We start from the raw sequence: 26,475 nt of genomic DNA, 5'->3' as shown, positions 1-26,475 counted from the left end.
TCCAGTTTGTTGTTTCGGTCTCGAACTTGCTATTTAGCTCGCTGGCTAGCTAGGCATCAGTGAAAACATCCTTTAACTGTTAGCAGTTCAGTGTAGGTTTGCTAGCAGGGAGCAACGTTAGCTGTTAAAAAGGAGAATTGATTTTGACAACATGTTGCCAGTGTGGTTTATGGGGTTCTGGTATGAAATGAAGCACGAAATTAACTAACTATACGAATGAAGCAGCCCGTACACAAAACATCTCGCTTAATGTCATAAATACAGTTTCTTCCACGACGAGGCCTGTATCATTTACTGGTCTTTGCTTGCTTGCAGACCATGCCATCTGTGTGCAATTCGCTCATCGATGACATCGAGGACATGGTGTCCGCTCAGGACCTCACGCCGAACGAGCGCCAATTTGTCAGAAAGAGCATCGTGCCACGAGCGCGGAGGAGGAAAGAGCAGCAGGTCGCCGAAGAGTTAGAGGCGGACAGGTACTGACCGCTTCGCGGGTTTCCCACTTCGGCTGGTGCTGACAGCTGCCGATCCAGGTGGTGGGATACTAGCCAATGCCTACGTTTTTTCATGACCTTTTCATCTTTACTTTTTCTGTTTTGGGTGGCAATAACAATGGGGAGAAATTCTGTACCTTGTTAATGGAGATTTTATTTAAGGAATGGTTTCAAATTTCATTACAGCCAAATTTTCCATTAAACAGCTAATATTCACTTTGAAGTAACCTCATAAATCAGGGAGTGAGACAATTCTGTTTTTTTTCTACCTCTCCTCACTACCCAGTTTGTCTCATTGGCTATCCCCATTGTACACACTGCTGGGAACCGTGCATTTCTTGAATTTGGCAATGCCTGATTGGTTGAAGGCTATTACATGCAGACACCACACTTCATGTGCCCCTGTATAACTTCAGATGTTTAGATTTAATGTTAAATGCTTTTTTTTGTAGATTTCTGTTATCTGTTCAATGGAGCAATAGCTCACCTTAACTACTGTGCTCCAAGCCACTATGGATTCAAACTCAACCTGATCCAGTCTGCCAACCTCTTTGCAGTTTAAGCTGGTCTCTGGTTTGCTGTGGTTTTGGTCTCTGCTGCAGCACCTGACCACCCTGGTGTTTTTTTCCCACAGCATCATCCCCGGCACACAGAAGATCTGGATGAAAACTTGGGGCTGCTCCCACAACAACTCGGACGGAGAATACATGGCTGGACAGCTGGCGGCCAGTGGATACAAGATGACCGGTAGGTGTGACACTGTGGGGAGTTAGCCACGCCTTCAGCGATACTGTTGCATCAGAGCGGAGAGTCTGTGAGAGACTCTTTTGATCCAGTGGCAGATCTGAGATCTGTCTGTTCATCGATTTCTGAGCGCTGACTGCTATGTGAGAACTCTAAATTGATCCACAGTCAGTGGCTGTGAGAGCTGCCTTGTCTTCACCAGGGCTTCCTGTGTTTTTTGAAATGCACCGCTTGATTACTCTGAATAGGTTATGAATCTGACGCATATTCACTGCAATGCAGTCATAAAGATGGCTGCATCCTCTCTCTCATGTTGGTAATGTATGCAGACAGCTCTACAGGAGTCTGTGGCCCAGAATGTCGTTGAAACTTTTCTTGAAAATATCAGGGAATGAGGAACTGAGCAAGACTTCGCAACGATGCGATCTACCTGTTGACGTATCCATGACATTGTCACCGGACCAGCCAAAATTTGTCTTCTCAACCTCACATGGGAAAGTCATGGTTTGTGAGATTGCTTCCCACTAAAAGCATCTTTTCTTTCTTGTAGTTGACCATTGATATTCAGAGGATATTTGGAAAAAGATTAGCGTGGAATGGTCAGTACTAAACAGAAAAATAACTTTTTTTGTGAACAATAAAACGTGTTTGAATGCATTTCTTGTCATAATGACAGATGCATGTATTAAATAATGGTGCAAAATGAAAGCAGATTCCCCTCTAACCCTGTTGACTGGTTGATAGTTCACCCCCCCCCCCCCCCATTGCACACACAGATACAGATGGTTTTGTTGGTTGAGCAGATACAGATAGTGTTGCATCTGCTCATCGCTACTAGCAACAGTCCAAATGCAAGAGTTCTCCAGTGTCCTGCCAAAATCCCGTCTGGTACCAGAGAACTGAATATCATCCAAATGCCTGTCTCTTTTACGTACCCAGCTGACTGGCCTACAATCCTGCTTTTTCAAAAATGACTCTTTAGACGTGTACAAATCGCCAGTCAGTCGCATCCGGAAGTTTTCTACCGCTTTAGTGTAGCTGAGGGCGTTCAGAGTTTTTGTTTTTATGCTTGTGTTTTTAAATTTTGTCTCTCACTACCTCAATTTGATTTATTGATTTTAAATGGTTTGTCTGTGTTTTGGACTGCAAAGATACAGATAAGATAACAATGAAAAGAAAATGTAGTTGAACGGAAATTTTTATTTGCTTTAAGGTTGGTTTGGGGTTGTATGCAGAGGAGGTGACCAGGGGATGTATTTTTTTTTATCAAGAGAACAGTTTACTTTGTTTTCATGCAGTACTGTTTTTGTACATTGGCTAGTTGCCTTTTGTGCCAACAAGTGGCTTGATTTCTTGATTGAAAACAGTTTGTCAGTCTAACAGTTTCTCGCAATGGCATGTGTGTATGATAACTACTTCATAAGTTCACCCACATTAGTTCACCCCCTGACACAGTACAGTGAGTCTTTCTTACTAAATCAGATTTGAAGTGTTTAGCTCCATTTATGCCAGATGCTGGGTAAATTGGTTGTTGTCTTTTGTTTGAAGCTAAAAGCTTCATCCTGCGAAGCCCTCTAAAAAGATTGGAAGAAGTGATGAATTGCAGGGCTATACAACTGTGTTCAGGCAGCCAGGCCTTGCTTTAAATAGACATACTCTTGACCCTTCTGGTCAATGATGGAAGACACAGTTATTCAGTTGAATCAAAAAATGTTTAAGTCCAGATCCATTTAGCAAGATATCATTTGATGAAAAAAAGGAACCTTTTGCACATATGTGTTTAAAAATAGGTGTGTCCTACAGTTCAGTTAACTGTGTGGTTCCAAATGAGAATTTTATAAAGATCCCATCCCACTGTGGGATGTAGCCATTTTCATCATTTTAATCGTGGATTATTTGACAATCGGTTGAGTAATCGCATTTTGGCTCTCTGCGGCAAAATAATGGTAAGCCCAGGTGTTCCTTTTATCGATTTGTCCATGCCTGAAAATGTTCCATTTCATATATGCATTTGTGATTGTAGTGTATTTCATTACTATGGATGTGTATAGCCTATATACTGTATACTTGTGTACGCATACATAGTAATGAAACTATGATATGTAATTAAATAGCGTATTTAATAGTTGGAAACGACGTACCTTTATAATTATGGGATTCCTATAGCCTGGGTCTGATCAAGTCCAACATGGTGCTGTGATTAACATGCATCTTGACTGGGGCTGGAATATTTGTGCTTGACTCACATTGGTTTTGTTTGGGCTTATATTTCAGGTCTGATTCAAAAACCGATAGCGTTATGAGAAATAGCGATCAATCCACAGAGCCTGCTGTTTGGCCTTTGGGGCATCAGATCCATGTCCTGTTCCTGTTTGTGATTTTTGATTTTATTTAGTTTCAAGTCAAAATAGTGGCGAAACAATCACCATCTTCTGTTTATAGATGATATATGCTACTGTAAGAGATGTTGTGGTGATGTGGTATGTATGTGGAAAACCCCAAGAACCATGACATGGATGATGAACATTAATGATAATATTCCAAGTTATAATTTTTTTAAGCACAATAACATTCTTTGCTGCCATACGGCATATCCGTTTTCTTTTGTCTTTTTTCTCCTGTTAGCATACCCTCATCAGAGGCCATGCTTCTGGGGGAAAAAAAACATACAGCTTCCATGTGATCATGTGCTGTGTTTTTCTTTCTCTATCATGTGGAAGGTGCATGGCTATGCTTCTGATTGGCTGTCGTATGGCCTCTGAAGCTTGGCAGTTCACCGTGGCTTCAGATACAATAAGCTGACACATTTCCAGGCTTTGATGAGAACCTGTTCAGTTAACATTCTGGTATAACATTGAAGTTATACCAGTCTTGTTTTGTAGCCTACATCATTCAAGGACTATTCTAGGCAAATGGCTGGTCTTATTTGTAGCTTATATAATTATTTATTATAATTTTAGTCACAGAGTTTCTTTTTCTCCCAATGTCATTAAGCTTGGCTGAGATTGTTACCTTGTCTTTTGCTTAGGGCCACCGGTTTATCTCCACCGTGTGACCTTCGGGGATTTAAACTTGTATTTCAATTTTTATCCTCCTGGGGTCCCCAAAGGGACTCCCAACGGCAATCACAATCATACAACTGAGTTTCTAATTGAGACATTTATGAAACAATTAGTTGATCCAATATGTGGAGACTCAGGAAAGAAAGTGAACATGGATTGAAGTATAAATGCAATGAAAAGCATGTCTTTGAGCCAGTGGTCCTCACTCCTGGTCCTGGAGAGCCGCAGGGCCTGCTGGTTTTATTGTTACTCAGCACTTGAGTGGCACAGCAAATGATCAGTTAAAGCAGTTGATTACACAGTTAACTCAGGTCCCCTGGTTTCTTGAGTCTGAATCGGTCACTGGTCTTAAGGAAAACACAAAAAGCAGCCAGCAGACTCAGTGGCTCTCCAGGACCATTGAATATCGCTGCAGTGAGAATAAAAATGCAACCAGGTGGGTTAAATCTTATCTGAAAAGGGTTGGTGTGGGTGCAGGGTTTTGTTTTAGCCCAGCACTAAGACACCTGATATAAGTCTTGATTGAAGACCTTGATTGGTTAATTAGTCAAATCATGAATTAATTTTTTTATTTTACTTTTCTGTACAAGTTAAATGTTATACAACTGCTCTCATTTTTTAATGTGGGAATTTCTCACTGCTTCTAACAAAACCTATCATGCCCATGTACAACACTTAGAAATACTGAAGCATGTCCACGGTAGTAATAGAACTGAATCTAACATGTGAGTGTTGCTTGTAAACATTGCTGTCAATCATCGTCTGTGCTCAATTAGTGGCAATTACTTTATCAACTTAGATTATTGAGGTGGTACAAATGGGGTAATTGTTTGAAAAGTGGCTTGACAAAGAGGCTGTCGCGACCTCTAGCTGGCAGAGGACTGAAGTACCATGCGAGAAAAGAGGAGACAGACTGGTTGCCCTTCAGTTCACAAAGATACTCTTTGGCAAGTGTCCTCCAAGATGCACACCCACTTATTTTTCCCCTTTCCTTGCCTCCTTTTCTAGTATGAAAGGCCAAATGGGTCAAAATACATGAAATGAGCGTGTTTTATTGTTTTTTCATAAAAGAATGGTATGTGTGATTTTCAGACTGTGTGTCATCATGACATCACAAATGCTGGTGCTCTCCCTCAGTGTGCTCCCAATATTTCACTCTTCATGTTGAATGTTAGTTAGATTTATTTGTTTGAATGGACGGGGTGAAAGTCAAACCAATTCTGCCCTTCACGCATGTAGACAGACTTGCTGTAAACGAACAAAACTAATAAAGTCAGATTTTATCAGAGAAAAGAAAATTCAGAGAATAAGGGCAAATGTAACAATTCATTCACTGATCCTCTGCCTTTGCGTGGCTGTTAATTATTTCCCTGTGCTTTTCAGACAGCCTAGGTTTTATTTTCAAGCTGTAAATACATTCATATGTACCAAGGAAAGTGACTCCAGGTGGATCTGAGGTTGAGGCCTTGTTAAGTGCAGTGTGTTTGTGCTCTTGTTTAGAGTTGTCCTCAGTGTTTTGGGTTGATGGGGTCGGTCTTCGGGCTCGTTTGCGTCCCGTCTCTGACTGCTGGGCCGTTCCAGGACCCTCGTAATCAGGGCTGGGGTACTGATGTGTCAGACAGCACCTCTTCACTGCCTCAGTACAGTCCGTACTGTGTGCGCATAGTTATTTGTCGCCTACGTAGTCTGCATATGGTCAGTGGATTATGTGTATGGCTGTGTATAACCAGTACAATACATGCATCTATATTATTGTTGATGTGGCCAAGGTTGAAAGTTGGCAAAGAACGTCATGTGACTATGCAGCTCCTATAGAAGTGGGCCCTTTTCAGGATTTCCTACAGAAATAACTTGCCAAAATGACCATGATGGGTTGGTTATATATACGGCACTACATGGAGTCGAAGTTAAATTTCAACGCATGAACGGAAATCATAAAACCCGGATTCTGTAGGAGTAGCAAGTAATGAAAAAGTCCTTCTGGTAAAAATGTGTTGGATAACGGATCTCATTTCCTGCTTTAACATAATTGTGGCATATGGAAATGTGTCCGAGTCCAGGCTTTGAAGCACATGCTGAAACGGTGCAGACAGAACGCGTGGGACGTCTGTTCTTAAACATGAAAAGAAATGCCTCGGAGACAAATTATCTTTATCAAGTCAATTGGAACATTTTCCCATTTGCTGTTCAGTACAATTGCCGCACATAAAAACCATGTTAACAATGAACGGAATTGGCGTTCTTTCCATCAGCATGTAGGAAGGGTTCTACAAGGTTCCAAATTGTTGTACCAGGATATAATTTTTGTGGTGCTATCTCAGCAAATTTAAGCATTTGAAGTGCGCAAAAAAGTAACCCCTGAATTACAAAAAGATGTCTGCAGGTACAGCTGCCCATGCAAATCAAGTACATGATACCTTGCTGAATTAAACAAACCCAGTGTTCAGTTCACATGGGATTGGTGTCCTCTTCAGAGATGCCACTCTGCATTAATGTAAAGCCAGACATAAGTATTATGAAAATATTCATACGTTCATGAACTCGCCCGTCCGTTTTTCAAATGCCAAATTTCCTTTTTAAAACAAAACTTGACTTAAGCAAAGCCGTGAATGCTGTTCTTGTCTTCATTTTGAACAATTCTTTTAATGGCCACTAGATGGCAGATTGAGACCGCAAACCGGCGTTAGACGGCGTCCGTTTTCCCGCAGACCCTGAGGGCGGTGGGGGAGGGTAAAGGGGGGGGGGATGGGGGGTGTATACATGATCGATGAAGGGGGGGGGGGGGGGGAAAGAATCCTCCCCTCCTTGACGCAGTTAGCCTAGCCGGTGATTGCAGTTACGCGCTCGGGCTGCGCACTTGTGACTCCTGGAGAAGCGGCGCTCTTTACCGGCGGCGCGTGGAGACGGGAGCGCGCGCCCGCGAGTTCAGCGGAGTTAATGAACAGTTCGGGGCTTGTCCCGGCCGGGCCGCCGGGGGAACACAAGAGGGCCCTTGTGCCGCCGAGCCCCTGGCCCCTCTGACCCGGCATCTGGTTGTTATCAGCGCGGCGGCTGGAAAACAAACCCGGCGTTGCGGCTAATCAGCCGGAGGGACGGGGGGGGTCACGCGGCAGGCGCGTAGCGCGCTAGCCGCTAACCAGACGCGCCGTCCGTCCGTCCACGCGGAGCCCAAGCAAAAACACAGCCGCGCCGCCGCCGCGCGTGCGGAAATTACCCCTCGCCAAACAAGAAAACCCTCGAGGGGCTTCGCTTTTAGACTCCCAATAATTAACTCTGAGACGTCGCGAGTCAGAAAACGCAGCCGGTCACAGCTGTCTCAGATTACAAGGGACCCGGCCAAATGAGAGAGGCTGCATAAATAGCGCGCTGCCCCGCACGGGCCCGTTTGGTGAGCTCTCTGCGTATTATTTTTACCCTCGCTGTGGCTCAGACGTTGTTTGTGCACCGATGCGGTCGTATAGTCTACCGGATAAAAAAAAAAAAAACACACCAGATCAAGTGTAATCCCTCTTTCAGTCCAAGATCTGGGCTTTGGCCCCTGAAGTGACTGTTTATGGCTGGTGTTTGGCCAAGCGCGTTGGTCAGAGTCAGCTGATGAGTTTAATCCTTCCCAATTGTGCCTTATAACAGTCATTGTCTCAGCGAGGACTGTTTAAAACGAGCCAGTTTCACGCACTGCTTACATTTGCCCTGGCCTTGGGTTTTCCCCTCTGACGCAGGCACATTTCAAATAAAACCACGAGTCCTCAGTTTTAAGCAAGTATTTTCGAATTGTGGAAATTGCTTCGAAATAAAATAAATAAATAAAAAAAAAAACCCATGGGATTTGAACAAACAAACATTTGAGTTCTTTAGAACATTAATGTCAGAATTTCGGGAGATTACACAGGGAGTCGCATTTATGAAAAGGCAAAAGCAGACTGGGGTTGATTGCTGCTTGTCTCGTTCGTGAAGAGGGGAACGTGCGGCTGGCGAGGGACGGGTAATTTCGCACGTTGAGATAACCGAAAAGCAGAATTGGGCAATTCTGAGCGGGGAGGCGAGACGGGACGAAATGCAAATGACTGCTTCTCGCATGTGCAATTTAGCCGTGAAAGGCCCGCTCTCTCCTGGAGCGCACGCACCCCTCGCATTCCTCCTTTGACTGCGGAAGTTGACAGGCTGGATCGAGAGCTCCGCTAGTTTGCATGCCATTTGCATGTTGCTCAGACTAGCAGGGATGAGCCCGCTTACCAGAGGGTACCTCGATAGGTGTGTGTGTGTGTGTGTGCGTGTGTCTGTGTCTGTGTGTGTGTGTGTGAGTGTGTGTTGAGAGGGGTATGGTGGGGGTCTGTCCCCCCCCCCCCCTCTCTGTTACTCAGCTCTGAATATTAGCCCTCTGGGCGTCCTCCCCATCAAGAGGCTGGCTGTGTGTGTGTGTGTGTGTGTGAAAGGGGGGGGTCGTATGGGGGTGGGGGGGGTGGCAGGAGGGTGGGGGCGGGCTCTGTGCAGCTGCAGAGGGGCATTAATCACATGCTTCAAATATGCAAATTCCCTCCCGCTCCCAATACGCCGAGCGGGGCTGTGAAATGTGCTCTAATTGTCCCGGGTCCCAGCGATCTGTAATTTTCCATTAGGAGTAGGAGCAGGTGCCGGAGCCCAGCGCCGCTGACACGCACAGTTTGTGCAGGCGCCGCACCCCCCCTGCCCCCACCCCTCAGACCGGGCAGCGCGCCGCACCCCACCCCGCCGCACCGTACCCCACCGCCGGTTCTGCCGCAGCGTTTCGGGAGCGCCTTCACCTCCAGACGGGGAGCGTGGCGTTCGAAGGCTAACTGCGCCACCGTTTGTTTGTTTGTTCCCCGGTAATTTCAGAAAACGGCGGGCGATTGGCCGTAAGTGTGTACGTGAAGAACTTTGGCGCGCTGGAGCCGCGCGCCGCTCGGGCCAAGAGGAACGGGGAACTGAGGAGGAGAGGCGGCGTTTCACACGCCCGTTTGGACCTCCCTCTGAACTTCCCCATGCGCGAGTCAGCCACGAGATCCAGCGCAGCGCGCACGCCCGCGCAACGACTGGTCATCTGTTTATCCACCTCACCCCACTGTGAAACTCTGCTACATGCAAATTCTTTTTGTTTTGAGAGTTTCATTTCCACATATTTCTAAATTCTGAACGCGCACATTGAGGAACCGTTGTCAAAATTCGCGGAACGCTTTCTCTAACCGTCGTTGTGTCTGACTTCAGCTCTGCGGTCGGCGTAATAAGTCTCATCAGCGTCTAATTAAGTACACGTAACCTCGTACGAGGTGCTTCAAGAATAATTTATCCGAGGTGTACAAATGATATATTTAATACACAGATTACGAGACTGGTGTATGGTTCGTGTGCCTTACATTTGAAGCCATTATGATGTGCAGATCTATTATGTGTGGAGACCATTAACTGTACCCAAGGGCCCGTCTCTGCGAGCCAGGACTCATTAACACATATATGTGGGCTTTCTGGAATATTTTTATTTTTAAATCCCGGAGGTATTTTGGTTTCATTTGAGCACCATGAGCGTGTAGGAGAGTTAACAGGGTGACGTTTGAATGTGGGATACCTTGGTTTTTTAAAAAATTTGGGCTAGGGGTGCCAGTCACAGGCTCATTACTGAACCCGGCGGCGCAGGTCTTGGCGCTGTGTCACGTTGGTCAAACGAGGGGGTGTGGTAATCGCCCCCGGGCTGAGGTGCAGGGAGTCACGTGACCCTCGGACCTCCCCGCGCCCGGCCGCTGTCTGACGGCCGCCGGGCCGCGGCGTTAATCGGCTTTGCCCGCGGGCGTCGCCGGAACGGGAGCGGCTCGCGGCGCTGGTCTTTTAGCGAGTCGGTGATCCTGCTCTTAACGACAGCGAGGGGGGGGCGAGTTTCAGACGGGTCTGTTTTGGGAACGAGTGGGTTTCAGGTTGCGCTCCCGCCCCGTTGCACCCCCCTGCACGCTCTGGGGCGTTTGGCGCGGGGGGGCGAATTTGCGCACCTGTCGGAAAGGGAACTCGGAAGCCGAAGCTCAGGTGCTGTTGGAATGTGTGAGGGGGGGGGGGGGGGGGCGACCACACCCGGAATCTGATAACAAACCGCGCACCAAACCTCAGACCCCCCCCCCCCCTCCCCTTTCCTCTCCGAAAGGAGAAGACTCATTGGCTGCCATTAACAGTTTTGCGCACACAAGGCTCATGTCCCTGCATTACAGTTATCGCCAGTATGGGGGTCAGGAGGGGGGGAATGACACTATTTGCCCCCCAGCCTCTCGACCTCATCAGGGCAGAGGTCGACAAAGCGCTGTCAGAAATCGCCAGCCGCGCTCATCCGGTCCCCGATCGACGGCGCTCTCTCTCTCCCCCCCCAACCCTCCCCCTTCACCTCGCCACCCGTCCCGGCTCTGGGGGCGGCTGCCTGTGGGGAGGCGAGGTGTCGCGGCCGAATTGGGGGGTGATTACATGGGGAAACTGCGCGTAATGGCCTTTTCGGCGCTGGCCCCCGCTACCCCGCCCTGCCCTGGACGTCTGTGCTCCTGTGGCGGAGGTGATCGGGTTTGGTGTGACCCGCACGGCTCCCCCACACACAGTCCAGGCCGGATTGGCAGACCCTGCAAGCAGCATGTGATGGAACTCAAATATTTCAAATGGGAAAATCCTCTTAAAATCCATCAGCAGTGCTGTTCCTGAACCTGAGAAGATGGTGAGCAGTGTGCAGACAGAATGATTCTTGTCTGGATGGTAAGGTCACCCTTCAAGGGATTTACAGTGGCCTTGAGTGACTTTGCTTCCCAGGCCGGTCGTTCCCAGGCCACCCTGTTGCAGTGAAGCATGTTCTGTTTTGTTCCACGGTGAAGTGTGCTGTCTTTTCTGCAGCGAAGAGGGTTTTGGTCTGTTCTACACTGAACTCTGTTCTGTTTTACAATGAGGTGTGTTCCGCTCTGTTGTGTTCTCTTGTTCTACAGTGAGGTGTGCTCTCTGGTTTTTAGGCGTGTTGTACTCTGTTCTACAGTGTGGTGTGTTCAGTTGTGTTCTATAGTGAGGTGTGTTCTGTTGTGTTCTACCGTCTGGTGTGTTCTGTCCTACAGTGAGGTGTGTTCTCTTGTTTTTACAATAAGGTGTGTTCTGCTTGGTTCTACAGTCTGGTGTGTTCTGTTCCACTGTGAGGTGGTGTGTTCTGTGTGTTCTACAGTCTGGTGTGTTCTGTTCTATAGTGAGGTGTGTTCTGTTGTGTTCTACAGTCTGGTGTGTTCTGTTCTATAGTGAGGTGTGTTCTGTTGTGTTCAACAGTCTGGTGTGTTCTGTTCAATAGTGAGGTGTGTTCTGTTGTGTTCTATAGTCTGGTGTGTTCTGTTCTATAGCGAGGTGTGTTTGTTTCTATAGTGAGGTATGCTGTGTTCTGTTATATAGTGAGGTGTGTTCTGTTCTATAGGAGGTGTGTTCTGTTGTTTTTCTCCAATGAGGTGTGTTCTGTTTTTCTATAGTGAGGTGCGTTTTGTTCTTTCTACAATAAGGTGTGTTGTGCTCTGTTCTGCATTGGAATGACTGTGTGAAACAGGAGATTGAAACACCACGCCTGTTAAAGCCATACAAATGCAGGTCACACACAATTCTTTTCAGCATAGTTCCCCATTTTATATACCACGTGGAAAATTTTCAACAAAATTCACACCCAACATTTTGACCACAGTGACCGGTAAATTCTCCCCGGGTACCAGCAGGTGGCAGTGTTTACCCAGGAAAGAGGAGCCGGCCGCCGACGGTCGCGCAAGCGGTTAAACGTCTCAGCCATCTCTCTCTCGCGCGCTCGAATTACATGATGTCAGACTTGATTTGTGGAAACACTTGTTAAACACCGAGTAACTTATCAGTGTCTCAGCGCCGGAGCGCACCTCCATTGTTCGGTGTACGCGCAAAGTCTCCGGCTCACGCCCCGTCCCGCGGTTCGCGGATGCGCCGACGCCGCGACCCCGCGTCACGTTTATGAATGGCTTGTTTACGCCGACGCCGCGCGCCGTATTTGTTTTTGTTTATAAAGGACCCCGGCAACAAAGGCTGCGTGTTGCGGCGGCGGCGGCGGGCGCGGCTCCTGTGGCACCGCCAGCTGTAGATGGCGCTTTTCACCCACCCAAAGGGGGCTGGGAACGCGCGCTCCTCTGCTCGCCTGGCGCGAACATCGCGGAAAGTCGCCGGGTTGTTTATTTATTTGGGCTTTGTGACAGGCAGAGCGTAATTATGATTTGCGTAGGAAAATGACTGCTGCCTGTAAATATTAACCATCACGCGAGACTATCTTTATTTAAAGCGGGGCTGTCGGTTTAAGCAAATTTGCGGAGCGTGTTTTTTTTCTGGACGCAGATGCACGTTTTCCGAGCATCGCAAAACAGATACATGTTCTTGTTTGGGTATACGTTGCGTGTAACATGCGGCGTGTGTGTATCTCGAGCCTTGGGCTGGATGGGATACGGGTGGAAGTGACTTGCGGTGGTGTGGTTGTTCAGAGCGTGTGCGCGTTTGCTGATTGCAGCGTCTCACCCTCACTAAAGCTACTGGCGTGTGACGGAATGGCACAGAGATGCGGGAGTGCGCGGACCGGGGGAGCGGCGTTTTCACCGAGCGCGAGGCTGCGCACGCACGCACGTGTGTGTGTGTGTGTGTGTGTGCGTGTGTGTGTGTGAGAGAGTACGAGCGAGCGAGCGTGAGGCTGCGTACGCACGTGTGTGTGTGTGTGTGTGAGTGTGTGTGTGTGCGTGAGTGTGTACACCTTGCTGACGTGGCGGCTCATTCATGAAACAGACCGGCTGAGGACGACGCTGATTGGCTGAGAGCCGGCTACGCGGCGCTACGCGGCGAGGCGGGCCGGCCAATGGGGAGGCGGCAGCTCCCGGCGCCTGGGCTTCCTCCCGGCACGGCGGGTACAGTACACGCCGCGTCCGCGCCGGCGGTGCACAGCAGCGCGACACGCCGCTCCCCAGACCCCACCGCACGTCTGCGTCTCTCCTGCAGGAAAGGCTAGCAGGATGGAGAGACTGAGAGGGAGGGAGGGAGGGAGACAGAGAAAGAGAGGGAGAGCGAGAGAAAGAGAGAGCGAGGGAGAGAGACGGAGAGAAAGAGAGAGAGCGAGGGAGAGAGACGGAGAGAGAGAGAAAGAGACCGTCTGTCTGGAGACTGCAGTACAAACTGAGGGAGAGAGAGAGAGAGAGAGAGAGAAAAAGAGAGAGAGGGAGGGAGGGAGAGAAAGAGAGAGCGAGGGAGAGAGACAGAGAGAGAGAGAGAAAGAGAAAGAGACAGTTTGTGCTGCAGTCTCCAGACAGACGGAGGGAGAGAGAGAGAGAGAGCGCCGCTAGCCTCCCCGGCTGCTCTGGCCGAGGGCGTGCGGAGGGAGAGAGAGAGACGCCCGGTCCTGACCGAGCCGGAGGACTACCCCACGCGCGCGTCGACCGGGAGGAGCTTCCACGCCGCCCGCCTCCCGTCGCTCCGTCAGCGAGGAAGACTCTGTCCAGTCGTCGCCGTCCTCTCCAGCCCTGCGCTGTCCAGCGGTGGCACAGACAGACAGTCAGACAGACAGACAGACAGACAGACAGGCGGGCAGTCGGCAGATCGGTAAAAGTTGGCGCTGTCGTCCGTTCCCCCCCTGGTGGCTCGCGTGCGGTCCGAAAGCGAAAACAGCGGTTGGTTTGCGGCGGTTCCCTTCCACATGCGGCGGGTGCGGTAGTGCGGCGGGGTGCGGGACGGCGGGTGCTAAGTCAAGGCGAGCGCTGCTCAAATGAGAGCCATTATTCACACAGACAGCCCCCCAGGTCCCCTCAGAGTGACTTGAAAGCCTCTTTAAAGCTCCTCTCCCGCTTTGCGGCGCTTAAGCTAGCGACGGCGGCGGCGCTCGGCGGGCTGTCCGGGTTCGCGCCGAAGACGAGCCAGAGCGGGGTAGGGCGACCCTTCGGCCCGTCCCGAGCTTTTGGCCCGCCCTGGATTTGCCGCGGAACAGCAGTCGGGGGCACCGGAGCTGATGCCCTAAGTATGTGGCCCTGGGGCCCCAGGAACGACGGGCGGAGTCCCGCCCTCCTCCCTCCGGCGTCTCCTCTGTGAGCAGAACCCCCGTCTGGTCCCGGCGCAGAACCCCCGGCTGGCTGAGCTGAGTCGGATGAGATTTCTCGGCGCTCGCTCGTGTGAAAAACGGTCTGTTCCCCTCGCCTGAGCCCGTTTTAAGACCTTCCCCCGGCCCAGACGCAAGGCAGCGGCTCTCCGGCTACACAGCCCCGGCAGGGCCCGCCCGCCCGTCTGTCCGCCCGTCTGTCCGTCCGGCGTAACGCGGAACGAGCGGCTTATCGATCGGCGGCCGGCGCCCCGCCTTCGGCGCGGGGTGAATGAAGCCGCCGTCGAGCGCGGCGGAGCGTCCGCGGGAGCGCCCGTCTGATGTTGGACCCTGTCCGAGCGCCCCGCTCTCTCACACGGGGGCCCTTTTCTCTTCCCCTGGGTGGTCCCCCTCGACCCGTCGCTTCACCCCGGAGGAGAGAGCCTGCGCGTTGTCAGCCCGCAATTAAGCTGTAAATCTTAAGCCACGAGCGCTTTAATTAGAAATGTTCACAAAGTAACCTTCCACACAAACACCCTCCCCCCCCCCCCCCCCACCCTCCTCCTCCTCCCGGGTAAACATCTTGTCCTCAGTTAGACATGCAGCCTGTTATGTATTTCTGAGAAACTCTGAGAGTGCTTGTGCCTTTTCTGTCCTTCCCGCTTTCATTTAATTGGCTGGGGGATCTGTTGCCGGTAGCGATGGCTCGAGTGTGTGTTTTTTTTTTCTTGTGTTTGTTGGTTCATATCAGGGTCCACCTGTGAACTTAAGAAGGGGAGAACGTTTCCACGCACCAAGCATTGGTGCGTGTCATCGAGGGGACTTGTTTATGCCCTGCGAGCCCAACGCTCAACCCCCCCCCCCCTCCCCCTCCCCCCACACCACCCAACGCAGTTCACGTGGAACGCGTCTCCCAGGATTTCTGTTCCTCTCCTCAGAAACGCAAGAGCGGCTCCGACCCTCAAGTTTTTTTTCCTTTCTCCCCCCCCCCCCCCCCCTACAAACCCATGTGCATGGAATCTGGTTACTGGTTACAATCAGGGCCCAGTCCGCCCCCTCGGCCATTTATAAAGTTTCCCCGCCAGTCGCTGCCAGAGGCGCTGACCTTTAACCCCGTCTTAATAACTCTCAAATCCTGGGGCTGAAAGCGTGGGCTGTGCGAGGCCCAGGTCTCTCACATCAATTTATTTCCTGCCTTTGAGTCGGGTGGGGGGGGGATTGAGCCAGTCCAACTCCAGCATTACCTTGACTGATGTATGATACGGAGGGGGCCTTAACTCATGGAATATCATTGCTTTTCCCGAGCGTCGCGCTTCTGCACCTGTCTTAAATTTGGAATTTCAAATCTCCCGTCTCCCAGTACCCGCGCAGACGCCGGAGCGGGGAGCGGCTCGGTTATCCGCAAAAAGCCGGAACGGCCAGATGGGGGTTTTTTTTTCTTTTTTTTCCCTTTTCCCCCCCCGGGCCGTGGTTTTCGCATTAATATTGACAACGCCGTGACCAATCTTCATATCGATGCCTGTTCGTCGGGAGGGGAAAAAATGTAGGAAAATCTGGGCGCATGGCGTCGGATACAAGGCCACAGCATGCTCTCTCTCAAAAGTAATAATTTATATCGGGGCCTGCGCGTGTTTGTGAAAGGCTTTTTTTTTAAAATTATTATTCGTGAAGAAGTGGAGAGGATGTGGCTGCCATTAGGAAAAAATCTCTGGTCAACCGTTGCCAGTGTTCTCTCTCTTTGCATTCAGCCAGCTGCATTGCCGGAGAAACAGCCTTTATCATTTATCTCTCTTCAATAGACCCAAAAAAGCGGGAGGGAAAAAAAAAAAAACTCGTCACAAAGAGAGAAATAATTAAAATTGCAGAAGGTCATCGTGGCCGGCACGGGCGGAGGCACGGTTAATAGGAGTTGTTTGGAGCAGGAGTTAAAGAAAACGCTCAAAATGGCTTTTCAAGGATGTTTTTAAAAGGTGCGCTTTTCTGCCGTTGGATTTTTTTTTTTTTTTTGGGGGGGGGGGTGGGGGTGGGGAAGATAACCTACTTTGAGTCTTTACCCATCAATTTTAATGACTGCATTACTTTTACCCCCCGCTGGAGCGGATCGCTGTGGAAGGGTGACCTGAGGAGAGAGCACCGTTTTGGATTAATTCTGCCTGTCTAGACTCCCCTGGCCAGATAAATACAAATGAATTGCCATTTGCCTTTAATAATTTTTATACTTTGTGTATATGCACGCACATACTTACATTTATATGAATTATGAAAGGAACATGAGAATTTATCTCTATATACTCTGTGTGTGTGTGTGTGTGTGTGTGTAAACGGTTTTTAAGCCTCTACCTGTCCCTAGCGCAGAGGTAATTTACATTGCGCATATCCTCTTTCATGTACCGATGCAAAAGGTCCAACTGACCTTTCTGTTCTCGGGAAGTGATGAATAGTTGTTAGGATAAGGTATTTTTTGTAGAATTTTTTTGGATTAAAGCACCTGTCCTCCTTTCGCAGCTTACCAGGATAATCGGTGTGTTTTTGGCCGAAGTGAATTCTCAAGGATTTTTTTTCTTCTGAAATGTTTTTACAAGAGCGTGTACCCATGAACCAGACCCGCCCTGTCCTGTCCTTTGAAGCGCTTGGACAAACAACACTGCCGGCTCTCTGAGAGGTGTTCTTTAACGCGACAGGGAGTGGAGCCCGGGGTAAACTGAATAAAAATCGTATTTTCGTTTGGCGAAATCCATAGCTCAATATGGATTAAGCATTAACCCCGTTAGCGATTAGATTCCGCGGCGTTGTCTGCGGCGATGTCCTTGAGCGACGGCGTTAATGTCCCGCGCGCTGCCCGCCGGTTGCCTGGTTGCGGACCGCATCGACTGCGTGCTGCGGTTTCCTTCTGTGAGGAGGCGGGACAAGGAGGCCACTGGATGGTCTGATTGGCTGCCTGTGGACAGGAGTGTGCTGACTGGCTGCCTGTGGACAGGAATGCTCCGATTGGCTGCATGTGGGCAGGAATGCTCCGATTGGCTGCCTGTGGACAGGAATGCTCTGATTGGCTGCCTGTAGGCAGGAATGCTCTGATTGGCTGCCTGTGGACAGGAATGCTCCGATTGGCTGCACGTGGGCAGGAATGCTCCGATTGGCTGCCTGTGGACAGGAATGCTCCGATTGGCTGCCTGTAGGCAGGAATGCTCTGATTGGCTGCGTGTGGACAGGAATGGCGTTCTCACAGAATAGACTGGCTTGGACCTGGGGGGGCTCAGGTCCTCAAGCATCAATAGGGAACAGTCTGTTGCGCGGGTGACATATGGGGTCCCCAAATATCAAGCGCCCCCTATGGTTGAAGCCCCCGTCTCAGTAAAATGGTTTACTGCCGACACATGCAGCATCCCACTGCAGGTTGCAGTGCAGCACACTACTGTATGGAAGCCTGTCTACAGTGGGCCATCATATCCTGATATGACATCGTATGGATCCAACATAACACGTAACATACCATAACAGCATAACATAATGATGAGAACATCTCCCTGGCTAAATTAGTTCTCTGTATCGGACACGTATTTAACGTAACGTTAATGTAATAAATTACAAAATGTAATAAATGATAAGCATCATATTTCCCAGTGTTATGATGACTTGTGTTTGCGTGGTTGTTTTTTATTCGAGAGCGTGAGGAGAATAATGGAGCCTTGTTGCGGGGCCCCTGGGCTGTATGTGTGTGGCGTTCCGCCCAGCCCAGCCCAGCCCAGCCCAGCCCAGCCCAGCCCAGCCCAGCCCAGCCCTGTGTTGACACACGGGGCACCTGAGGCCGCGTTCTGAGAACGCTCGCTCTGCGGCCGCCGGTCCTCCCGGGTTACCGTTTAACGCGCTCCCAGCGCCGGCTGGAAATGAGCTCGCCGCTTTCTCAGAAGGTGTCACGTTCGGATGACAAAAAGCCCCGGCGACTGTTTGCTTTGAGCCAGCGCCGCCCTCCCCCGCGACCGGATCTCGCCGGACTCCAGAGTCGTAAATACTCCCCCCCCCGACCAACGTCCGGGGGGGGGGGGGGTTTCGCCCTCTCGCGCCATGGGCCCGGGCATTTTATTTATTTTTTTTTAGGGGCCCGGGCCGTTGTTCCGTGCGCCTGTGCGGAGAGTAAATAACAGCGGTGACAGCCGGGGACCGCGCTCCGCGAGGGGCGCGGTCCCAGAGACGCCGGCACCACCGCGGCGGCGGCGGGACGTACCGGGACAGTAAAGATAGGAACACTCGAGACCCCCCCCCCGACGCAGCTTTGATTTATTAGACCATTATTATTATTATCGGGCCCTTAATGAAGACCCAGGAAGGGCTGAAATGTTAACTGGCCCAGCGGACCAGTAAATCACGCTCGTAATCGAGCAAATTGTCTCCGGTTTCTTTGAATTTTTATTGTTATTTTTTTTTATTGTTTCATATTTCGCTTTGTCGGTTTTAACTGGAGGCCGGACTCGGAGATGCCGTGGAGGACGTGCGATTGTGCGGTCAGTGAGAGTAGCAGAGCCGCCGGCGCGGAACACAGGGCTTTAATGGCCTCTCTGGTTGAGAGTGTGAGATCTGTAACGAAGCGGCGGAGACCGGCCTTCGGTGTTGGTCTCCCGGCGAACGGCGCGGACGCGGCTCTCCCCTCTCCGGTGGACCCGCCTTCCCCTCGCGCGACGGAGATCTGCTCTGCGCACCGCTCCCACGCCTCCTCGCTCACCTCTGAAAACCTTCAAATTTGGGGAAATTAAAGTAAGGGCTCGGGGTTATCGAAAGTTATTTCGTATTTTCGAGGCGCTTCAAACTGCTTAAGCTTTTTCCAGAGGTTTTGTCGAGCTTTGTGTCCGTGTTTTATTTAAATGAAGCCCTTGAGAGTTTTAAGGCCTAAGAATACAAATATGCAATTAGAACGTTCTTAACTGAAGAGTCACTACTGGTAATTGGAAAGCGATGGAGTTGCTAGATCACTTGCATGAAAAACACATTCCAAAATGCCTACTCTTCAAAGGGTTAAAGGCTGATCCTGGATCGCAATCCACATTGTATAAACATGGGCGGGGTTCGGATTGCCGTTTATAGAGCTGATTCTTGGACAGTATTCAGTTTCAGGAATATCAATTCTATGAATTGTTTCTGTGTTTCTTTATTGGTGGTGGTCACACTTGAAATATGTCACCTTCTGTACTGTTTGTGTAGGCCTGTAAATACTGAGAGCAGGATGCTGAATGAGCTGGGATGCTTGAATTGCTGTACTGTGTAAGTGTGGGAACCCTGTCTGCTGTTTCATAATTCAGCTGTTCCACAGCAGTGGAGCTCTTGAAGCCGTGGGTTATGTCGAAACTGAGCTGTGGTGCTTGGCACAGCCTCAGCACAGGAGCTGCTGGTATAACAATCTCCCCACGCTCCCTCTGTTCACGACTACATGCTTAATAACCTGGAGTGGAATCAAGGTGGCCCACAGAAGGCGGAATCCATTTTGTTTATCCGCGGTAGGTGATGCTCGTAATGGCGGCTTGTCCTGCCGAATGCCCAGCGGAGCTCGGTTCCTCCCTCGGTCTACCTGCGCCTTTTTACCCTGGGTTTTGGGCTCTGTTGTGTGGGTGTACCTGAGCTGGCCCTCTGAGTCGCCTCGGGCGAAATGCGGAGGGGAGCGCCCGCCTGTGTAAGGGGTGTGGTGAGGCGCGCGGCGGGGCATACGTTAACGAGGAGGAAGTTGTTAAAGCCGCCGCGGTTTAGGCCTGCAGGCCGCGGGCGGGTCGTGGACACCTAAGGGCCTGAATCTCCTCTCCCTGCCCTGTAGTGAGAGCCCGCATGTACTCCTCAGGTGTGCTACTGCCAGAGCTTTTAGCACTGCAGCTCTCTGCTTCAGACTGGTGTGGAACAGTTCAAAGGGAATAAGCCTCAGTTTGTGTCCTTCAGACCTGTGTGTAACAGTTCAAAGGGAATAAGCCTCAGTTTGTGTCCTTCAGACCAGTTTGTTTTATATATCTAAATGAATGAAGGATAGATCAGGATATCCATTTTGTGGTTTAAGGGTGGATTGTACCTCCATTATCTGATGAAGCTAATTTTTTGGCGCCAAAACGTGTTGTCTCGGGCGTGTCTTGTGTGCTTTTGTGTGCGTGTGCGTGTGAGTGGGTGTGAGTGTGCTCAGAATCAGACCTGAAATTTACTAACCGTCTCTTGTTTTGGCCTGCAGTGTTTTCCCCTAACAAACTGCCTTCCCACGGCTGCTCCCTCCTCTCTGCTCCCCCAGGGGGGTGAAGTGCAGGCGAGGTGTTTGAGCTGTCAGCTCCGAGCTCGGCTCTTATCGCCGCGCTCGCGCTGGCCGGCCCGGGCCCCGCCACGCGTGTGTGTGCGTGTGTGTGTGTGTGTGTCTGAGAGTGATGTCAGCGGCGGCCATCTGCCGCTTCCCAGGGACTGTTTACCGTGCGCGTCCTGGATAAGGCCGGCAAACACCCGCGCGGTCAGAGACTGCCTTCTGCCCACCGCCGGGCCTTTCGGTTAGCGCACGCTGACCCCGCTCACCCGCCGGCTTCTCTGTTCACAGGGGCATTGTGGGTACACTCGAGTGTGGGGGGGGTCGCCCGCTGGGACTCCTGCTGGTGAACTAATGTTACTGCGGCACACTGCAGTCCAGGATGAACATACACACACACACCAGCTTGAGTACATATATATACAGAAACAATTGGCCTTATGTATGCACACAGACACACACACACACACACACCATCTTGAGTACACATATACACAGAAACTATTGACCTTATGCACATACACACAGAGACACACACACACACACACACACACTCTCCCTCTCTCTCCCTCATAGCAGAAGTGCGTGTCTGCGTCTGCAGCGCTCTCTTCTCACAGAGGCAGACGGGCACTCTGTGCACCTAAATCAAAAGCAGCGTTTCCTGCAGCGCTGTCTGGCTGTCTGAGTGCGGTGTGTAGCGGTCGGTGTGTAGCGGTCGGTGTGGAGCGGTCGGTGTGTGTAAGAGGCAGGTCCACGGGGGCCTGCGGTCTCCCTCCGGTCCTGCACGCCGCTCTGTGCCAGATCGGCCCCGAGTCTGTTCCTTTGCCAGAATTGATTTTGCCGAAGCCGTGCATCAGGCGAGCGCCGCGGTGCCCCCCTTTCTGGCTGTCGGGCAGCTTCACAGGGCCGCCGGCCCGGCCCGGGACCCCCGCTCTGATCGTCCCTCTCGCCCCTCTGTCTCCGGGTTCGGCTGCTGACCTTCCCGGACCCTCCCCCGGCCCAGTCTAGACTCCTCTCTCCCCTTTCTTTGTCTGTTTCTCCCCTCTTCCCTCTGTCTCCTCCCGTCCTTCTCAGCATTCGAGGATTCAAACAGGCTTTATTAGCTTGATAGTGTAGTACGAACTACCATTGTACCATTGTAGTATTAATTAGCATTATACAGTATTATCAAAGCGTTTTGGGAGTATCGGTAAAGAGAAAAACGAGAGTACATTGAATAATATTGCCAGTACAAGTTTAAAGATTCTGCCATCTCTCTTCACTCTGTTTTCTGTTTGCTCTCCTCTCTCACATTCCTCTGTACTCTTTCCCCCCGTGATAAAGAGATGACAGTCTCAATGGGCTCTCTCGTGGATAAAGGGCAAATATGAAATCTATCAGTTGCTCTGCTCTTCTTCAATTTCACTTCTCTTTCCTCTGCCCATCTTTCCTCTCAAGTTCAAATTCAGGATGCTTCATTGGCAGGAAGTCCATCTCTCAGTATTACCGAAGCACATCAAGTTTACACGTCAACGCAGGACAATAAGCGGTCCTGATTGTTTAAATGCTGCCTGAACAGGGATGATCATAACTAAGACCACAAGTCAATACAAAAAAATGAACCGATAAAATATATAATTTGGTAATTTGATAGAGATAAAGAAATGATAATTTGTATTTTGATGGGAGTTTTTTTGCCAAGGAAGAGCAGTTTTATAAAATTAAAGAAAAGGTGTTGGAGCATGTTTTTTCTCATGTTATCCTCAATAAAGCAGATGTTCACCTCTACTGTCTTACAGTGACCACATGTTATTCACGTGCAATAACTTCTGGTGCCTGGCTTTTGCAGTTGCGGGTGTGGTTGTGGCCACAAAGCCTGCATTTTGTCAGGGTTTGTGTCTATTTTATATCAGTAGAGATACTCAACTAATCTCTCTCTCTCTCTCTCTCTCTGTTGTAGTCTGCACAGAGGGGGAGGGTGTTAGGCTGTAGATTTAAGGAGGATTTTGTTTTTTATCTGTCTCAAATGTATTGATAACACTGGCTCACTTAGGCTGTGGATGTTTTTTAATCTTGCACCCCGACATCCTCACTGCTGGTGTTGGCTGAGGGTAGCGGATAGCACTGAATGAGCTTTAAAATCTCCAGCATATTTTTGGTAATGACTTTTAAACCCTATTTGGGACAACCCTAACCCAGGGGAAGAAGAACTCTGGGGGACTGTTGCTCTTGTGTAGCGAGGCAGGAAAGCCTCCACCGACCAGATCCCTCCCTCCCCGGCTTATGCTGTGGCTCCCGGTGGACACTGGAATCAGTGTTGTGAGAGTGGAGAACTGGATATTCAGGGGAAGAATCAGCGCTGTGAGTGGAGAACTGGATATTCGGGGAAGAATCAGTGTTGTGAGAGTGGGGACCTGGATATTCAGGGGAAGAATCAGCTCTGAGAGAGTGGAGAACTAGGTATTCAGGGGAAGAATCAGCTCTGTGAGAGTGGAGAACTAGGTATTCAGGGGAAGAATCAGTACCATGATAGAGGAGAATTTGATATTCAGGGGAAGAATCAGTGCAGTGAGAGAGGAGAGGTTGATATTCAGGGGGCAGAGCTCTGGTCCCAGGGCGCACGCTCATGCTTTTGGAATGACCGTCTGTACCGCGTGAGCCGCCCGGCAGCCCTGCAGCCCGCTGTCCGTCTGAATTCCACGCGAGCGCTTACAGAGTATACATTTCCTGTTTGCTTATTTGATTTAAAAAATCTGCTTCATTTGCATATGAAAGGGAAGTAATGGACAATCCATCTTCACGTGCAGATGAGTTTGGAGCATCTGTTTCCACTGACGGGCCAGATGTGCGTCTAGTTCCCGATACAGAGACGTAATGCACTTTAATCCTGCCCTCCCCATGCCCCCCCCCCCCCCCCTACCCCTCACCCCCCACACCCCCCTCCCCTCCCCTCCTCTCCTCTCCGGGCCCTAAGTGCATTTCTCACTCTGATGGCCGGGCGGGCCGCTCGCGACACTCCAGACGATAAACCGCGGGGGCCGCTTCTGTCTCCCGGTGGAAAATGGCCTTTCTCCACGGAACCGTGTCAGAATCCAGCCCATAATCTTATCTCCCCCCCACCCTCCATCCCCACACACCCACACCCACCTCCACACCCCCTCCCCTTCCCAGAACCCAACGCAGGGAGCGAAAGGCACGTGTTTAATAAGAGGTCATTGGCAGTTTGTCAGGTTGGTGGGGGGAAATGTTGACAGATTGGGTTCGCCGGCATCAACCGAGATTAATAAAAATAAATAGATAAATAAATAAATAAATAAATTGGAGAAGCCTCACGCCACGCGGACCAGGGGGAGAGACGTCATCAATTATTCATAATGAGAATCACTCGAAATTGCGCCCTTTTTTTTTTTTTTTCTTTCATTAATTATGCGTTAAAATAGATTATACTCTGGGATTTGCTTTTTCTTTCCTTTCCCGGCTTGCTAAATGCCCTGGGCAGCTTTGTAAGGAAAGCACTTTTAACAAGTCCACATGCAGGATTGACCGTCAGGGTTTTCATGAATTTCTTATAAATCAGCTTTTGATAGCACCGTAATTTCCTTTAAAACAAAGCCGTGCTGGAAAGGGGAGGGTCGGAGGGATGCATTTTTAATGGCCTTCGGAGGGGGACGTGGGAGCCTTTCTCTGGAAGACCGGGGCGGGGGGGTGGGTGGGGGTGGGGGCGGGGCGTTCTGCGCCCCGGTCGTGCGAGCTGGCGATTGTGTCGCGGCGGTGCGGGGAAGCGGGGACTGGCAATAAAGGGGGAACTCACCGGGGGATAATTTGAGTTTGCCTCTTCGATTCGCGAGACGCTTAATTGCGGGAGCGTTTGTAAGAGCCACCGCGTCCGCCACAGCCTGATTTCTCTCGCCTGCCTGGTTGGGCTGAGCCGGCTATCGGTTAAAACCAAGTAACCGCGGTGACGGTGAAAACAAATTAACGAATTTAAAAAATGGTCATTTATTTATTTTGTCCTTACCATAGCAAGATGCTGGTATAGATAATTATATCAGTGCGACACGACGCACAACAGCTTTTAAACATGTTGGGTGGTAGCCTACATTAATAGCACATTTATTGTAACTAAAGTAGATGATATTCTGAAATGCCACAGCTCAGAGCCACAGATTTTAAGCTACCTTTCTGTTGACCGTTTACTTCTGTAGATTTGATTTATAGTGTTATTAATGTCCTGTAATGTCCTGTAAGTGTACACAAGATTGTTGTTTACACTCATTGTAATGGCAAGTAATCTATGTGTAAACTAACGAATGTGTGCGACACTTTTGTCGTGTTAAAATGTTCTAAATAAAAACTGAACCAAGTCAACTGGCAAAGGAAAATGCATGCCCCCCCCCCCCCCCCCATACCCTCTGTTTGACCTTTTACCATGGTTACTTAAAGCACGGTTAATCGAGTATGCAAATTCTGTTACCGGAACATTCCCACCGCCTGCAGGGCGGGAGGGACAGCTGGGTGCCCTGTGATTGACCATCCTCCATGATGGGTGGGGGGGGGAGGGGGGAGTTTAAATTCTTGGGGAAAAGGAAAAGTGGCGAGTAATTTTGACGGGAGCACATTTTGAGTGTACTAGCGGCACTTTACTCTGTAATGGCTGCGTTTTCAAAACCGAGCGGCCACTTTGCGTAATTTTTTTCCCCGAGTTGATATTCTGGACTTTGGCGGTTAGTTTATTCGCTGTCGGGTCGCTGGCTGTGTCACGGCCGCCTACGCGACGAAAACGCGACACGGGCTGGATGCTGGGCGTAATGAAATTAGCACACCGCTGGTTTTTATTCGTCACGTCGCCGCGTGGCGACGGATGCTTCGCGCGTGGTTTTCCGTGCGGTGCCTCGGAGTTGGAGTTACGCGACTCATGGAACGGGGAAGTGAACCGGGGCCGGTGCTTAAGAGCGTTAGCTTCCCGCCAAGGCGGCGAAGGGAAGGAATGGGATGGGATTACCGGTACGCGCGTGAAGCATGTAACGCGAACAGACACCGCCAAGACCGTGCGCGGTGGTCGGCGGTGGCGGCGCGGCGTGGCGCGAAGGCCCCGCCTTAGACACGCCCCCGGGTTCCGCCAGATCCGCCGGCGGGATTACGAAGTCATTCACATCTCCGCTCCTCCGAAGACGAGCTCCCTCGTCGGTTAAGCGCCTGTCGCACGCCTGTTGCGTACGGCGGCTCATCTCCACGACGTGCTCGAACAGCGCGTTCACGTTCTGTAACGGCAGACCTGGCCCGCGAGCAGATCCGTAAGAACTCCCGGCTGCTCGGTACTCGTTACGCTGTGCCGGTGTGAGCGGGCGGTTCGCGGGAGCCGGCGCGGCTGATGATTCTGGTCGGTCCGCGTCGCTGCGTAGCGCGCGCTGCCGTCGTGAACGCGTCGCCCGTGGGTTTTTTTTTTTCCCGAAGCGCTCTACGGCTGTCGGGTCTCGAGAGTGCTGAGCCAGCGCTAATCGAGTCCTCCCCGACCCCGCGTGGGTAACGCCGGACGGCCGAGCGCCCCTCAGAGCGGCGAGCGCGCGCGCGGGTGGCGAGAGCGACGTGGGTAACTCATGCGTTTAAATGGGTCAGCAGCCGGACTGCGGAGAGGGCCAGCCTGTCTAATTAATGTGAAACCTGAGGCTCTGAGCCGGCAACAGCCTCTCCTGCCAGCCACCGCTTCACCACAGACCCCCGCCCCCCTCCGTTTCACACCCCTCTTTCTCCTCTCTCTCTCTCTCTCTCTCTCTCTCTCGCTCTCTTTCTCATCTCTCTCTCTCTCTTTTTCACTCTCTCTCTCGCTCTCTTTCTGTCTGTCTCTTTCTCTCTTTCTCATCTCTCTCTCTCTCT

At 50.6% G+C, this 26,475-nt stretch overlaps 1 protein-coding gene across 2 annotated transcripts in view; it reads left to right on the top strand.

The window, feature by feature from the left end:
• Window positions 1-26,475, top strand: part of cdkal1 (CDK5 regulatory subunit associated protein 1-like 1) — a 374,306-nt gene that overhangs the window by 1,022 nt on the left and 346,809 nt on the right. For both annotated transcript variants that reach the window (XM_035380803.1, XM_035380794.1), the window contains exons 2-3: window positions 316-476; window positions 1,129-1,241. In XM_035380803.1, the coding sequence (XP_035236694.1) occupies window positions 319-476; window positions 1,129-1,241 (271 nt within the window). In that variant the 5' untranslated portion in view covers window positions 316-318. The remainder of the gene's footprint in view (window positions 1-315; window positions 477-1,128; window positions 1,242-26,475) is intronic.

The sequence above is a fragment of the Anguilla anguilla genome, chromosome 1, assembly GCF_013347855.1.
Source record: "Anguilla anguilla isolate fAngAng1 chromosome 1, fAngAng1.pri, whole genome shotgun sequence".
Taxonomy (NCBI): domain Eukaryota; kingdom Metazoa; phylum Chordata; class Actinopteri; order Anguilliformes; family Anguillidae; genus Anguilla; species Anguilla anguilla.
The sequence above is the reverse complement of the archived record's forward strand: the minus strand, read 5'-3'. Positions and strand labels throughout refer to the sequence as shown.